This window comes from Hemibagrus wyckioides, linkage group LG15, assembly GCF_019097595.1.
Source record: "Hemibagrus wyckioides isolate EC202008001 linkage group LG15, SWU_Hwy_1.0, whole genome shotgun sequence".
Classification (NCBI taxonomy): Eukaryota; Metazoa; Chordata; class Actinopteri; order Siluriformes; family Bagridae; genus Hemibagrus; species Hemibagrus wyckioides.
The window spans coordinates 13,717,501-13,735,609 of NC_080724.1; the positions used below are offsets into that span (position 1 = coordinate 13,717,501).

Below are 18,109 nucleotides of genomic sequence, written 5' to 3' on the forward strand. Positions count from 1 at the left end.
ACATCACACACACACACTACATTCACACACAATCTATACATCACACACACACTACATTCACACACAATCTATACATCACACACACACACACACTACATTCACACACAATCTATACATCACACACACTACATTCACACACACATACTACATTCACACACACACTACATTCACACACAATCTATACATCACACACACACTACATTCACACACAATCTATACATCACACACACACACTACATTCACACACAATCTATACATCACACACACACACACACACTACATTCACACACAATCTATACATCACACACACACTACATTCACACACAATCTATACATCACACACACACACTACATTCATACACAATCTATACATCACACACACACACACACACTACATTCACACACAATCTATACATCACACACACACACACACACTACATTCACACACAATCTATACATCACACACACACTACATTCACCCACAATTTATACATCACACACACACTACATTCACACACAATCTATACATCACACACACACACACTACATTCACACACAATCTATACATCACACACACACTACATTCACACACACATACTACATTCACACACACACACTACATTCACACACAATCTATACATCACACACACACACTACATTCACACACAACCTATACATCACACACACAATCTATACATCACACACACTACATTCACACACAATCTATACATCACACACACACACTACATTCACACACAATCTATACATCACACACACACTACATTCACACACAATCTATACATCACACACACACTATTCACACACAATCTATACATCACACACACACACACACACACACACACTACATTCACACACAATCTATACATCACACACACACACACTACACATCACAGACACACTACATTCACACACAACCTATACATCACACACACTACATTCACACACAACCTATACATCACACACACACACTACACATCACAGACACACTACATTCACACACACTCTATACATCACACACACGCTCTATGTTCATCACACTGTACACACACCACAAAAACTCTAACCAAACCCTTCACCCTTCACACACTACACATGCTCCAAAGTTCCCCCCCCCCATCACCCCCCAAACTCTAAACACATACTACACACTCCAATCACAGACCCCACAGTGCACACCCACCCACCCACACACACACACACACACAACACCCTTTACACTCCAAATGCACTTTTCCCAAAATTATCCACAACAAAAGGGCTAACATACCTGCTAATGCTTGATCACTGATCAATACCAACTGACCATCCTGCTCAAAACTCAGGAAACACACACACACACACCCATAGAACAACAATTCTGCTGACTGACAGAGAACTGCATTAATTATTTACCTGTTTATGGCTCCAAAGTCCAGATGCAAAGAGCAGGAAGGACTCCAACCATAAACAAATAAAACCGCTAATTGTACACTACACATGCGCACTATACACACACACTGTACTCACTCACTATACACTCTTCACTCTCATAATTCACCTCACACACTGCATTTATATTACAGGTGACTAAAAGCTGGGTAAAGGTGCACAAGTAAACATCATGCTCAGAGTAACAGCAGAGAATTGTTCCTAAAGCTCTGATCAGAGCTCATGTGGACTTGGGGACTATCACACCATTACGGATCTGCCGTTACATCGGTCAGCTTGTGACAAGGATGTACTCAGAAACTACACTGACCCAATAGTTCCTCATGGGCCATCGGTTGCTGCTGTTGTAGAAAGGACATTATTTAGTTCTGTGTATAATTTTATATATACACACACATACAAATGATATATATTCCCTTCTGCTGCTTTGAGACAATGTCCATCGTAAAGGTGCTATACTGAAGCCAGAGGGAACAGTAAGACTAAACACTCACTCACCAACACAAATGCTTTCAGTTGTCCTGTAACAGATGACCAGAGTCACAGTGAGCTACTGAGTGAAAGATGTTTCTTTTAATGAAAAATAAGATTGCGAACTTTAATCAGCTTTTATTTGTCATGTACACAATAAAATAACTTAAAGCACTTTGTACAAAGCTGATAGCAAACTTGCTTGACACAAAACTAGTTTAAACTCTACATCTGGCTTTGTATAAAATAAAACTAAAAGGCCACAAGAGGTAAAAACGTTGCATTGAAATAAAAAAAAAGACAAGCTTTACATGTTGTACTCAATAAAAGGTTGTAGAAAATTATTGTCAAAGTTTTCAAGACAAACCCAGTCTCACTATACCAGAAGGCACAAGATAAGAGTGTTTAATCACAGTGAAAACACACACACACACACACACACACACATACACACACAGTGTTAGGGGTCTACAAATGAGACCATGATGTATCGAGTGCCCTTGGTTGTAGGCAGACCCTCATGGTAGTGTGTTAAACGTCCTGGGTGCATTAAAGACCAGCCTTTTCTGGGAGCTTCGATTCTGCAGTCATAACGCAGGAACCTGCAGCCTCCTCCCTGAAACAAACACACACACACACACACACACAATAAAATAAGTATCATTAGAACTGCAGCACTGTACCTATGGAGTGTGTGTGTGTGTGTGTGTGTGTGCATACCTCATAGTCTTTCCCCTTACTGTTGAGAGCAATGTTGATGGTGAATGTTGAGGAGTCGTGATGAGGGCGGAGTGATGGTTGTTCATCAGGACGATAACGGACAACAAAATTCATCGCAGCTTTTGCCTGAAAACCACACACATGCATAGCTTGGTAATGTGTACGTGTATGTATGTGTGTGTGTGTGTGTGTGTGTGTGTGTGTACCTTTGCATAATATCCTGGGTAAAGTTTCTCAGTGACGGGAGCGATGTACTCTTTCAGGAATTTCAGCCACTCTTTCTCAAACTGAATCTGATTCATGTGAATATCAACAGTGGGGACGTTTTCATATCCACCTGATAACCTCTCATCCTGAAAAACACACACACGCTGTCTGTTAACTCACAGCAGTTCATATGAGCTCATATATAGTGAGAATAACTCATACAGAACAATGCACACACACACAAAGACACACACCTCATGTTTGCCCCCAGACCACTCTCCGAAGTGCTCCATGGTCTCAACAAGATCGTCACACATCTTGTGTGAAAATGCAGGAAACCAGTAAACATCTGGACACGGCTGTTCTATCACATCCACGTCACTCTCAAAGATCTGAGAGTAATTCTCATGGATATACTTCTCCCTCCAGTCCTACACACACACACACACACACACACACACACACACACACATTGGCCAAGAAACATAAAGTCAATTATGGGGACATAAATATCAGAGGGTGAATAAAATTGTGTGTGTGTGTGTGAATTTACCATGGGGTTGTCAAATATCTGCCACATGTCAGGATGCAGTCGGCTGATGTTGTAGTTGTTGGTGGAGATCAATCGGCCAAACTCATCCCTATTGGTCACAAACATAAACACACCCTACACACACACACACACACACAGAATAAAAAAATAGTCTTTGCCAGATAATCCATCATTTGTATGATACCCATGCAAGCTGTTACAGCACAAATCCTCAAAATCAGTTTCTACTCTCTCTCTCTCTCTCTCTCACACACACACAAAACACACACACACACACACACACACACCTGGTCCCGAACTGCTCTGCAGAACACCATGTCTGGGTCCAAACCTTCCTCCTGGTAGAGAGACACGTGGGAAAGGCGAGTACGAAGAACTTCACCACGTATCAAATACACCTGAGTTATATATGGAACATTCCACACTCCACTGACAGACAGACAGACAGACAGGCACAGTGTTGGTTAGTACAAAATATATACGTAAACCAAAACAGCACATGACTGACAGACTCGCACTTTCGCGCGCGTACACACTCTCGCGCGCACACACTCTCTTGCACAGATTAACTCACACTCTTTTTCCCTGTACAATGTCGATGTAATCTTCAGAGCGAGAATAAAAACCTTCAGGACTCAGAGCTCCCCAAAAATTAGACCAGAGTTTACCATGACGAGATAACATCGGGGCAATCACAGGCCTGAGAGAGAGAGGGAGAGAGAGAGAGACAGACTGCAGTAACCCTTTCAACACCATTCAGTCAAAAAAATGAGCATGTGTTTCAGTATCTGTGAATTCTACACCTCTGTGAACACTAATGCAGTCTAAATATGTGTGGATTAGGAGCTGGGAGGATTAGACTCAGGGTTTCAGTCTGGGTCTGTGACTGTATAGCTCACTGTGTGTGTGTGTGTGTGTGTGTGAGTAAAAGACCGAGAAAGAGAATGAGCTCCATTTGTCATACTTGTTTTCTTCGATGAGGATGCGCAAAATGTCTGGGTTGATCAGAGCCACTTCACTGTCCATGCTGAAGTAGTAATCACAGGTAGGGTCACTCTTACACATCTCCCTAACACACACACACACACACACAGAGAAAACCTGTTAAACACTTACACAAACAAGTGAATGCAGCCAAATTTAAAAACAACAATCCGACTCAAATTATTCAAACAAATGATTCCACATTTAAAGATAAGTATATCTGTGTGTGTGTGTGTGTCTTACACTGCCATGGTTCTAGCCTGGGGGTGTTGCAAGTTCTCTTCAGGTCCAACAATACGAGCATTAGGGAACAGAGCACGATGTTTCATCCAGAAGCGCTGCACATGCTGCTCATGATACACCACCTTCACACACACACACACACACACACACACACACACACACACACACACACACACACACACACACACACACACACACACACACGTTATTTCTGCGTGCCAATACTTGTCCATTTAATTGTGTACAGTACATGTGGTGCTGTGTACAAAAGGGACGTACGTTGTTGTGTAAGAACAGTCTTAGGCGTGTGTGAGGGTAGTTTATAGTGGTCAGTCGCTCCAGAAACTCCTCAATAAATGGTGTTGGTTGTTCGATAAACACAGCGATGAGAACCTGTGGCATCTCTTCATCCTGTAAAGAACAAAAAAAAATGAACACGTGAATTAATATGATACAAATCACTTAGGCTAATAAAAGGTCCGGCAGTGTCTGTCCTGATGATGTGATGATTACTGACCGGTACGTCATTGAAGTACAACAAGTCGTCATCACACACACCACATCCTCGCTCGTATGTCCACGCTGATGGCACATAATTACCCAGATAATTCAACTGGAGCTACACACACACACACACACAACATGAGCACAGTGGTTACAGATTGTAAGTCCATCCATGAGTAGTCGAGGGAATGTTTGTGTGTGTGTTTAGATGGATGGCTTGTTTACCTTAGTTGGGCCGTTACCATGGATAACAACAGGAAGCGTGTCATAGGCGACATTTCGGGCTCGAACTCGAGATTTCTCAAACTTCAGAACGACTTCCTCTAAAACACACATACAGTTTCAATATACATCAGCTGTGTGTGTGTGTGTGTGTGTGTGTGTTTTCTCACCAATGGCACCGTTAAGGTTCTGGAAAATCCGTGATTTATGATCCAAGGTCATGTTATACTTTGTCTGAGAAAAACAGAGAGAGAAATAAGTGACGTCTCTTTCCGTTTATACATGTGGAAGAAAAAGAAACAAGGAATTTAATTTTACACAAATGCTCTGATTTCAACACACACACTCACACACACACTCACATGCTTACACTTACACACATGCACACACGCTCACACACGCACTCACACTTACACAAACGCTCACACTTACACAAAAGCTCACACTTACACAAAAGCTCACACTTACACAAAAGCTCACACTTACACAAAAGCTCACACTCAGCACACACACACGCTTACACTTACACACACACGCTTACATGCTCACACTTACACACATGCTCACACAAACGCTCACACTTACACACACACACTCACACTTACATGCTCACACTTACATGCTCATGCTTATACATACATGTTTACACATGCACACATGCTCACACTTACACACACACACGCTCACTCTTACACGCACACGCTTACACACACACGCTCACATACATGCTTAAGCTTTCATGCTTACACGCACAAACTCACACGCTCTCACACATGCTCACACTTATACGCACATGCTTACACACTCACATGCTCAAGCTTTCACGCTTACACAAGCTTACACGCACACACTCACACGCACGTTCACACACACACACGTCCATGCTTACATGCGCACACGCCCCCGCTTACATACACACACACAGGCTTACAGCCACAAATACTCATACACACTCACGCTTACATGCACGCATACACGCATGCTTACACTCATGCTCACGCATACATGCACACACATGCATGCTCACGCTTACATGCATATGCTTACACACATGCTCAAAAACACACACGCTCACTTTAATGCACACTTTAATACATACACACGCTCTCATACACACCCTCTGCTCCTTGTTCAGGTAGATGCGTGTGTAGAAAAGCTGATCATCATCATTATCTTTGTATTTCCATTGCTGAACTAGAGTGTAGATCTCTGGAGCATAACCAATAAAACCTACAAACACACACACACACACACACACACACGATTCAACAGCAAGTAGAAAAAACAACCATCACAATTAATAAGCAGCCTACCCTACTGTTGTTAGAATTATTTATATCATTACTACTGGTGTTATATATGACCGTAAATGTATTAGAAATAAGACACACACACACACACCTCCAGAGTTGAGGTAGCGTTTGCCAGTATGTACTTCAGGATATTTGGAAGCTAGGCGCTGATCAGGCCAGCAGAATCCCTCAGCAGAGAAAACAACACGATGCTTTAAGCGAGAAAACTTCAGCAGCAGCTCGTCAGGACCAGCCGCCAGGATTACATCATAACTGTGGAAAGAACAAACTTCATCAGCCTCACTACATGCAGATTAACGTAAGTCGCCCTGAATAAGGGCGCCTGCCAAATGCCGTAAATGCAGGCAAGCTGTTTAAGGTGTCATCTACAGGACATTATACCACTTTACTGAGGAATTTACTCAGTGTGTAGTGAGGTGTGTGGAGTGTAGTGTAGAGAGTGTAGTGTGGAGAGTGTAGTGTGGAGAGTGTAGTGTAGAGAGTGTAGTGTGGAGTGTGTAGAGAGGAATGTGTAGTGTGTAGAGAGGAACGTGTGCAGTGTGTAGAGAGGAGTGTGTTGTGTGGAGTGTGTAGTGTGTAGAGAGGAGTGTGTTGTGTGGAGTGTGTAGAGAGGAGTGTGTAGTGTGGAGTGTGTAGTGTGTAGAGAGGAGTGTGTAGTGTGTAGAGAGGAGTGTGTAGTGTGGAGTGTGTAGTGTGGAGTGTGTAGAGAGGAGTGTGTTGTGTGGAGTGTGTAGTGTGGAGTGTGTAGAGAGGAGTGTGGAGTGTGGAGTGTGTAGAGAGGAGTGTGGAGTGTGTAGAGAGGAGTGTGGAGTGTGTAGAGAGGAGTGTGTTGTGTAGAGTGTGTAGTGTGTAGAGAGGAGTGTGTAGTGTGTAGAGAGGAGTGTGTAGTGTGTAGAGAGGAGTGTGTAGAGAGGAGTGTGTAGTGTGTAGAGAGGAATGTGTAGTGTGGAGTGTGTAGTGTGTAGAGAGGAGTGTGTAGTGTGGAGTGTGTAGAGAGGAGTGTGGAGTGTGTAGAGAGGAGTGTGTAGTGTGGAGTGTGTAGAGAGGAGTGTGGAGTGTGGAGTGTGTAGAGAGGAGTGTGGAGTGTGTAGAGAGGAGTGTGTAGTGTGGAGTGTGTAGAGAGGAATGTGTAGTGTGGAGTGTGTAGAGAGGAGTGTGTAGTGTGGAGTGTGTAGTGTGTAGAGAGGAGTGTGTAGTGTGTAGAGAGGAGTGTGTAGTGTGGAGTGTGTAGTGTGTAGAGAGGAGTGTGTAGAGAGGAGTGTGTAGTGTGGAGTGTGTAGTGTGGAGTGTGTAGAGAGGAGTGTGTAGTGTGTAGAGAGGAGTGTGTAGTGTGGAGTGTGTAGAGAGGAATGTGTAGTGTGTAGAGAGGAGTGTGTAGTGTGGAGTGTGTAGAGAGGAGTGTGTAGTGTGTAGAGAGGAGTGTGTAGTGTGTAGAGAGGAGTGTGTAGTGTGGAGTGTGTAGAGTGTGTAGTGAGGCGTGTGTAGAGTGTGTAGTGAGGAGTGTGTACTGTGGAGTATGTACTGTGGAGTGTGTATAGTGTGTAGGACCTCGCAAACACACACTCGCGCACACACACTCACTCGCGCACACACACTCACTCGCGCACACACACTCACTCGCGCACACACACCTGTCCACGAAGAGGATGACCATGTCCTGTTTATCTTTGTATTTCTGCATTTCCTTCTTCAGCCAGCGAACCTTCTGTCCTCCTCCTACAGTTTTAGCAACATCACCTCCTCTCCATTCTTCACCCAGACCCAGCACCTACACACACACACACAGGACACTATTACAGAGCAGTAATGATGGGGTGATAGAGGAGTGATGGAGAGGAAGAGGGATGATGATGAGGATGGAGTGGGAGGGAACAAACCTTCACAGTGTAGTTGAATTCTTTAGCCGTTCTCATGAATCTCTTAAAGCCATCTGTTTCTTCAGTCGCAGCGGTGATAATCAACAGATCATCTACACACACACACACACACACACACACACACACACACACACAAGTATTTCATTTTTGTTTTGTCTTTCTCAGTGTAGTGTAATATAAAGGGTTCTGACTGTACTACGCCCATGTTTGTAGTGAAACAAGTTAAATATTCAGTGTCACTTTATTCACTTTACTGTTTTACTAAAAACTGATTCCTCTCTCTCTCTCTCTAGCGCGCGCACACACAGACACTCACAAGTACGTGTACACACACACACACACACACACACACACAATTGTGACGTTCAATATTTCAGCAAACAAATACATAATTTAACTGCGGATCTTTCTCCCACCAACGAAACATTATACACACACACACACACACACACACACACACACACACACTTGTGGGAGTCGAATGCCTCCAGTTTTAATGTTACCTGCTTTAGCTCGAGCTCCTTCCGTTACTGACTGCAGCAGCAGAATCATGAACACCGGGAGGAACCGGACCTCCATCCTCTCTCTCCCCTCTTTTACACAGAGAGAGAGAGAAAGAGGGAAAGAGAGACAGAGGCAGAGACAGAGAGAGGTTTCACGCGCACAGTCGGGCACGGGCGGTACAATTCGATGTAGTTCGGTTCCGGCAGTAAAAGTCTCTCGCTTTTCTGCAGATAGAGATATTAAAGTCAGACTGAAGTGTAGGAGAAAAACAGAAAGGGGGAGCGCAAAAGGACAAATCCCACTTCCGGGACTAAAACCAATCACAGCACCGAGACGTGAGATTGTCGAAAGCTCAGCCAACCAGAGTCGGACAAATGGGGTTTCCTTTTTCCTCCCCAAAATTCCCTGTCCCGGAGCTAGAGAAAGTTCGCGAGAGCTGACGGAGCCCCGGTGTGCCACGTGTTACTGCCGTCAGAGCCCGGGTGTGCGTGGGGCCATGTTAGGAATCTCACGAGCTGTCACACCCCTGCTATTTTAACTGGAAGGTGGGGGACAACGAAGGACTATTCATATATATGTGTGTCTGCAAAGGGCGGGGAAAAGTGTGTTCCGTGTAACCGAGAACAGTGAGACAGAGGGACAGTCACCAATGCACAGGCACTGGAAGGAAAATGCGAATCCTAACCTATCAGGCCATATTTTTTATATAAATTGTGATCAGCCGTAACATTATGACCACCAGTCTAATATTGTGTTGGTCCCCAAAAACAGCCCTGACCAGTCGAGGCATGGACTCCACTAGATCCCTGGGTGTGCTGTGATATCTGGAACCAAGATGTTAGTAGCAGATCCTTTAAGTCCTGTAATTTGCGAGGTGGGGCCTTCATAGATCTCGGGAATTTTGGAGACCAAGTCAACACCTCAAACTCATTGTGCTCATCCAACCATTCCTGAACTATTTTTGCTTTGTGCATCATTTTTCGATGGTGCACAGGGGTCAGCATGGGCTTACGCAAGAAACTGCAATGCACTGTGTATTCTGACACCTTCCTATCAGAACCAGCATTAACTTCTTCAGCAATTTGAGCAACAGTAGCTTGTCTGTTGGATTGGATCACACGGTCCAGCCTTCACTCCACACATGCATCAATGATCCTTGGCCGTCCATGACCCTGTCGCCGGTTCACCACTGTTACTTCCTTGGACCACTTTTGACAGATACTGACCACTGCAGACCGGGAACACCCCACAAGAGCTGCAGTTTTGGAGATGCTCTGATCCAGTCGTCTAGCCATCACAATTTGGCCCTTGTCAAACTCACTCAAATCCTTACACTTGTCCATTTTTCCTGCTTCTAACACATCAACTTTGAGGATTCCTTGTTTACTTGCTGCCTAATATATCCCACCCACTGACAGGTGCCATGATGAGGAGATAATCAGTGTTATTCACCTCACCTGCCAGTGGTCATAATGTTATGCCTGATTAGTATATATATACCCAACAGCAATGTGAAAAACTCTTAGTTATTTAGCCAAAGCATTGACACAATTTGTTTACAAATTACTTGCATTTTGTTTTATTTGAGTTATTAAAGCTCTGCAAATACTGCATGATCTAGGGTTATTTTGATGTGTTGTCATTTCCTTTAAATATACACTCTAAATAACAATAGTTATATTTTGAATTTAGGAGAAATATTGTCAGCAGTTCACAAAAAATGAAACAAAACTGTTCATCTCACCAATACATGCACCTGTAAGAAAAAACATAAGAAGCTAATTATTTTGCAGTGGTGTCTTATTTATTTATTTTTTCCGGAGCTGTATATATATATTGCCTCTGAGATGCAGAGATATGAAAATAGTTTGCACAGTACTTTCATTTTCACACTTTTTTCTGTAGACAGCAAGCCAGTGCAGGGTCTTTCTCAGTTTAATTCACTGAGCTTTACTGGCAGTTTACTGATATGGCTGTAGTGTCTACAATTCTGGTAACTAAATGTTGAACTTTACTGTCAATAGTGAGCATCAAAAGATCAAGAAAGTGAGGAAAAGGAACAAAATAAACAAACTAATAATAATAATAAAAATAACAACAACAACAGTAATAACAATAATAATAATAGCAAACAAATAAGTACACAAAAAAGATGATAATAATAATAATAATAATAATAATAATAATAATAATAATAATGAGGCCCACTGGTTGTTTCTTTGTTTCTCTCTCTCTCTCTCTCTCTCTCTCTTTCTCAGAGGCAGTGAACTGCTGGGACAGAAGGTGGAGATTTAGCACAGCTGTTTAAACAGACCGGAATTGAAACAGGGGTCAAGTCCCATCACTTCCTCTACTACTAGATAGAATGGGGAAGGCAATATTAACATGTAATGCACTTATCCAGGGAGCAGGAAGTGGTTTGGAATGCAGGCTGTGTTTTAGTTTGTGTGAATTGTGTTACCATAATAACACCAGACTGAATTTAGACTTAATGTTCATTGTGAGTTTGTAAGATTTATACTGTTCTTTGGCTAAATTTGCTATTTTCCGTGTCCCCTTGGTCAGGGGTGGGGGGTGGGAGGCACCCCTGAGTTTGTGTAAGTGGAAGAAGGTAGATGGTGCTGTCCTCTGAGTGTGGGCAGTATGTGTGAAACAAAGCTCTAGCTAGGGTTCAGACATGCAATCCAAGTGAAAAAAAAATGTCTGAAATCAATGAGCATATCTCTTGTAATCCCTTCCTACAAAATCAAATACATTTTTATTGATAATTGATTAAATATAGCCATATTTGTAATCTGTTGGGGTATTTATTAGTGAATCCTGCCACATCTTTGACTGTTTCAACAAAGTAAATATGCTGTGCACACACACACACACACACACACACAAACACACAGCTCAAAGTACAGATAGAAGTGCATACACACATGCACATAAGCACACTGCACTAGATGATCTGATTGTTATGTAGAGGTAAGTGAAGGTGTTCAATATTTCAGTGTGGAGATTTTTTAGTGATTTTAGTTTTAGAGTTTCTTATTGAAAAACACTCTACTGCATGTATTTCATTCATACTACTACTACTACTAATTATTATTATTATTATTATTATTATTATTATTATTATTATTAGTAGTAGTAGTAGTAGTAGTAGTAGTAGTAGTAGTAGTATAGTTGTATTGGACACACACACACACACACATTACTCTATAGTCTTATAATCGCCTGCTGTTATTTTTTTTTAATGTTGTTTTGTTTGTTTTTTTGAACAGGTTTTTGTGTGTGTAACTCTAATAATGAGAGACACTTCATATAATGAAGAGCATGATGACTTCAATGACACCAGAGACAACACTGCTTTCTGGAGGAAAGGTGTGTGTGTGTGTTTCAATTTTTAAGATTATGTTTAATGTTTATTGTCTTGTGCATAAAGAGTGCTTTAAGCATTTATATACAGTGAAATTCTTGGAATGCTTATGCTTTTATAATCTGATTCTGAGAGTCTAAGAATCTGCCTGATGGCAGCATCAAGAGCAGTTCATGGCTCAGGTGGCTATGTGTGTGTGTGTGTGTGTGTGTGTGTGTGTGAGTTAGAGCGCTTCAGCATGATTGCAGCTTCCCCTGTTCGCTCTCGATGGTGTGTGTGTGTGTTCATTGTTTTTGCCATTCTGCTGCTGGTAATTATCATCTCCATCTCTTTAACCAGTAAGTGAAACACACACACACACACACACACACACACAACTACACGCATCCATCTGCTTACACCTGTGTGTATGTGTGTGTAGAGATGAATGTGGACAGGAGGATCTCAGCTGTAGAAGGTGATGTGAAGAATTTGAGTCAGTCTTTAGTGACACTCATAAACAAGATCCAGCAGCTGGAAAACCACGGTGAGACAACACACACCCACACACATATATATATATATATAAACCTGACTGATGCAATGAGTCATGGAAAAGTCGATACTGTTTCAGAAGGGTCAATTATTGGCCTGCATCAAGCAAGGAGATTGCTGACGCTACTGTTAAACCTGTGGAGAGTAGAACCATTATCTTCCAAAAGAACTCGAGGGATTGGGACTAAACAGCTGTGTAGCCTTAAGCAAACCATTATCACTGAGGCTACTCTGAAAAAAATTATTTTCTACGGAGCATAAAGATTGGACTATGGAGCAGTGGGAAATGGTGTTGTGTTCTGCTGAGTCCAGATTTATCCAGTTCCAGAGTGATGGGTGCATCAGGGTAAGAAGAGAAGCAGATGAAGTGGTGCATCCACCATGCTTAGTGCCTACAGTACAAGCCTGCGGGGGCAGTGACCTACACAATGACCTCCAGCAGGCTACTGGTGTGCATGTTTTCGATATAACTCCATGAGGGTGACATGCTCTAGTGGGACCTGTGCTCACAGCTAGCACTGGGCAGCTCAACTGGCACTGGCACGAGAACACCCGAATTTGCGGGTCCAAAGCTTTTTTTTTTTTACATTGTTCTTGATCTGCCAAATGCAGCAAATGTTAATGTAGGTCCACGTTGGTGCCCCATTTTCTTTACAAATCATTGCAGGCTCACACTGAGCATGTAACAGAGGTGAAAGGGTCTGGGGATCATTATGCTGCCTGCAACAGCATCCAGCATGACCAGTTTGGAGATGGGTCAGTGATGGTCTGAGGAAGACTGTCTTTGGAGGGTCGCACAGACCTCCATATGCCAGACAATGGTATGGTAACTTACTGCTGTTAGGTAAGACTTTACTTATACTGCTTAATGCAGAACTTACCCTGGTGCAGTGGGCCTTGGGTTCCTCTGGTGCATGACAATGCCTGGTCTCATGTGGCCAGACTATGTAGGCAGTTTCTGGATAAGCATTGATACCATTGATTGGTGCTCATGTTCCAAAACCTGCATCCAATTGAGAACTGTCAAGGAGCTCACTGATGCTATGATCCAAGTCTGGGAGGAGTTCCCCAAGGATGCCATACGCCATTTCATCAGGAGCAAGCCCAGATGTTGTGGGGCATGCATGCAGGCACATGGGGGCAAAAACACTACTGACTTACATTATGAGTTTTTAATGATGAAGGACTTAAATCAGCCTGAAATTGAACTGTTTTACAAATTTGTTTGGTGTGATTTTGAATCCAGAATTCATAGGGTTGATGTTCTTGATTTTCATTAACCATTGTTACATCATTTTGTTCTCAACAAATTACACAATGTATATAAGTAAATATTTTCAACTTGAATATTTTGTTTATCGAGATCCAACATGTGAATTAAGTGTTTAATTTTAGTGTTCTCTTATATGGTGTGTGTGTGTGTGTGTTAGGAGCTGATGTTGTTCAGAGTGTTAATAGACTGAGACTCAACTTGAACAGACTGCAAACTCAGGCCCAAGACGGTAAGTAGTTTACAATCAATCTATTAATACAACAAGAAGATATGTTTTCAAGTACGTGTGTGTATGTGTGTGTGTATTTGTGTGTTTTAGTCATCACTAAGGTAGACAACATCCAGGAAGCTGTAACTCATCTGAAATGTCGCTTCAACACTCTCCAAAACAACAGTGAGTGAAAACGAGCATAATGAAATCTGATCATTTAAATCTCAAACACAAAGGTAATATTTGTCCTATATACTGTACACTGTAGCCTAAAAACTCCACCCTATATTCTGTACTCTATACCTTATACCCCATATACTATACACTGTACACTATAACCAGTACACTATATCTCATACACCGTAAACTATAACCTTTACTAACCTGTAACTTTATTAACTCATTAATGAATGAAAGTTGTGTTAGCAAGTGCAGTCTTTAGGCTATTCACCCTAACCTATACATAACACCCTGTACACAATACCCTATAAACTAGGTGATTACGACATTACGATCTTGTACACTGAAGCCTATACAATATACCCTATACTGTGTACTCTACACCCTTTACACTATACCCTGTACGCTATATCCTTTACCTTAACACTATACCTTAACTATACTCCTTACACTCCTCACAAAACACTTCTCACAACACACTCCTCACAGCACACTCCTCACAAAACACTCCTCACAGCACACTCCTCACAGCACACTCCTCACAACACACTCCTCACAGCACACTCCTCACAGCACACTCCTCACAACACACTCCTCACAGCACACTCCTCACAGCACACTCCTCACAACACACTCCTCACAGCACACTCCTCACAACACACTCCTCACAACACACTCCTCACAGCACACTCCTCACAGCACACTCCTCACAGCACACTCCTCACAACACACTCCTCACAACACACTCCTCACAGCACACTCCTCACAGCACACTCCTCACAAAACACTCCTCACAAAACACTCCTCACAACACACTCCTCACAGCACACTCCTCACAGCACACTCCTCACAACACACTCCTCACAGCACACTCCTCACAGCACACTCCTCACAACACACTCCTCACAACACACTCCTCACAGCACACTCCTCACAAAACACTCCTCACAACACACTCCTCACAGCACACTCCTCACAAAACACTCCTCACAGCACACTCCTCACAGCACACTTCTCACAACACACTCCTCACAGCACACTCCTCACAAAACACTCCTCACAGCACACTCCTCACAGCACACTCCTCACACTCCTCACAGCACACTCCTCACAGCACACTCCTCACAACACACTCCTCACAGCACACTCCTCACAACACACTCCTCACAGCACACTCCTCACAACACACTCCTCACAGCACACTCCTCACAGCACACTCCTCACACTCCTCACAGCACACTCCTCACAGCACACTCCTCACACTCCTCACAGCACACTCCTCACAACACACTCCTCACAGCACACTCCTCACAGCACACTCCTCACAGCACACTCCTCACACTCCTCACAGCACACTCCTCACAGCACACTCCTCACACTCCTCACAGCACACTCCTCACAGCACACTCCTCACACTCCTCACAGCACACTCCTCACAGCACACTCCTCACAGCACACTCCTCACAGCACACTCCTCACAGCACACTCCTCACAGCACACTCCTCACACTCCTCACAGCACACTCCTCACACTCCTCACAGCACACTCCTCACAACACACTCCTCACAGCACACTCCTCACAAAACACTCCTCACAGCACACTCCTCACAGCACACTCCTCACAGCACACTCCTCACAGCACACTCCTCACAAAACACTCCTCACAGCACACTCCTCACAGCACACTCCTCACAGCACACTCCTCACAAAACACTCCTCACAGCACACTCCTCACAGCACACTCCTCACAACACACTCCTCACAGCACACTCCTCACAAAACACTCCTCACAACACACTCCTCACAGCACACTCCTCACAGCACACTTCTCACAACACACTCCTCACAGCACACTCCTCACAAAACACTCCTCACAACACACTCCTCACAATACACTCCTCACAACACACTCATCACACTAATCACAACACACTCCTCACAGCACACTCCTCACAGCACACTCCTCACAACACACTCATCACACTAATCACAACACACTCCTCACAGCACACTCCTCACAGCACACTCCTCACAGCACACTCCTCACAACACACTCCTCACAGCACACTCCTCACAACACACTCCTCACAACACACTCCTCACAACACACTCCTCACTCTAATCACTAAACACTCCTCACAACACACTCATCACTACACACTTCTCACAGTTATCACTACACTAGTTTCATTATAATCTCTGAATCCATTACAGTGATTACTGAGTTATCTGCTTTAAGATGAATAACTGTGTGTGTGTGTGTGTGTGTGTTTGTAGACACCCAGCAGCAGTGTTGTCCATCAGATTGGCAGCTTTTCTTTTCAAACTGTTATTATTTTTCTGATGATGGAAAGTCATGGAATGAAGCTCGAGACATGTGTGTAAGCATGAAAGCAGAACTACTGATCCTGAAGAGCAAAGAGGAGAGGGTTAGTGTTTCTTGTCAAAATATGCTAATATGACTCTTTTAGCTAAAATAACTCTCGAGCTGCTTCAGTGAGAGTGAAAGAGACATGATAACAATCATAATAAGCAAAATATAATAATGCAAAATAATAAATGAAAACACGCAGTGTTATTACTTCACTACTGATTGGTAGTGTCTCTGTGTGTGTGTGTGTGTGTGTGTGTGTAGGAGTTTGTGATAAAGAACACCATGCCTTTTTTTTACTGGCTTGGTCTGAGTGATGAGAGAACAGGAGAGTGGGAGTGGCTAGATGGAACACCGTACCAGATGGACCGCAGGTGAGTGTGTGTTTGTGTGTTATTTATGGGAATTCTGACATAATTCAGTAGAAGTGTGTTACTGATCCGAATTCGGGAATCATTTTGCAAGCCTTTTGTTATTTAAGGAAAAACTTATATATATGTGAGATGACACTGAAAGTTAAACTAAGAGAGCCAGATTATTCATGAATGATACATCACTATGTATGTGTGTGTGTGTGTGTGTGTGTCTGTGTCTGTGTATAGAGAATGGAAGCCTGGTCAGCCTGATAACTGGCAATTACATGGTCTGGGTGGAGGAGAAGACTGTGCACACTTCCACAATGATGGACGATATAACGATGATCACTGCTCTCGAAATTACCGTTTTGTTTGCAAATCACATGCATACACAGTGTGAGAACCCTAACCCTAACCCTAACCCTAATACAACACAGACACTCACTTTGAATGGGAATTAGCTAAGAGCTAATAAACTGCTTATAAACTGCTCAATCCCACCAGTGACCACAAGGAGGCACACTCATGCTTTAAATATTCGAAATGATTATTTACTTTAAGATTCAGTTTCATTGGTGATTATGTTAAAGATTCATGTTAAAATGTAGTTCTATTCTGAATGTCCATCCTAACATCATTGGATTTAATTGTGTATATGACTTGTGTATGTTCCGATTAAATCAGAGAAGGCATTATACTAGGTTGTCCAAGACACTCCTAATTTTCAGCTTCATCTCTGTAAGACTCCTGAATGAGCTTTACTCTGGATA

The 18,109-nt window shown here is 43.0% G+C and overlaps 3 protein-coding genes across 7 annotated transcripts in view; 1 reads left to right on the plus strand and 2 right to left on the minus strand.

The window, feature by feature from the left end:
• The window catches only part of gltpd2a (glycolipid transfer protein domain containing 2a), a 7,915-nt gene extending 6,468 nt beyond the window's left edge, over positions 1–1,447 (minus strand). Inside the window, exon 1 of one of the 4 annotated variants that reach the window (XM_058410088.1) lies at positions 1,414–1,447. The gene's annotated coding sequence lies outside the window, so the exon portion shown is untranslated. Of the gene's footprint in view, positions 1–1,288; positions 1,385–1,413 lie in introns of those variants that run through there. The other 3 variants (XM_058410087.1, XM_058410089.1, XM_058410090.1) reach the window with 3 other exon arrangements.
• Positions 1,448–2,038: 591 nt separating this feature from the next.
• plod3 (procollagen-lysine, 2-oxoglutarate 5-dioxygenase 3) lies at positions 2,039–9,292 on the minus strand. The gene is made up of 18 exons (XM_058410085.1): positions 9,047–9,292; positions 8,544–8,635; positions 8,298–8,434; positions 6,755–6,918; positions 6,471–6,583; positions 5,524–5,587; positions 5,357–5,454; positions 5,145–5,246; positions 4,907–5,038; positions 4,628–4,749; positions 4,365–4,469; positions 3,975–4,100; positions 3,688–3,829; positions 3,401–3,514; positions 3,102–3,278; positions 2,847–2,993; positions 2,641–2,766; positions 2,039–2,536 (listed from the first exon to the last, which is right to left on the minus strand). The coding sequence occupies exons 1-18, from the start codon at positions 9,120–9,122 to the stop codon at positions 2,381–2,383; spliced, it is 2,193 nt and encodes a 730-aa protein (XP_058266068.1). The 5' UTR covers positions 9,123–9,292; the 3' UTR covers positions 2,039–2,380.
• Positions 9,293–11,907: 2,615 nt separating this feature from the next.
• asgr1a (asialoglycoprotein receptor 1a) lies at positions 11,908–18,036 on the plus strand. Of its 2 annotated transcripts, XM_058409179.1 has the most exons (9): positions 11,910–12,020; positions 12,320–12,419; positions 12,642–12,752; positions 12,836–12,940; positions 14,379–14,450; positions 14,541–14,615; positions 16,890–17,041; positions 17,248–17,357; positions 17,586–18,036. In XM_058409179.1, the coding sequence occupies exons 2-9, from the start codon at positions 12,344–12,346 to the stop codon at positions 17,737–17,739; spliced, it is 855 nt and encodes a 284-aa protein (XP_058265162.1). In that variant the 5' UTR covers positions 11,910–12,020; positions 12,320–12,343; the 3' UTR covers positions 17,740–18,036. The 2 variants fall into 2 exon arrangements, with proteins under 2 accessions (XP_058265163.1, XP_058265162.1); XM_058409180.1 differs by lacking the exon at positions 12,642–12,752 and having other exon boundaries at positions 11,908–12,020.
• Positions 18,037–18,109: the final 73 nt, after the last annotated feature.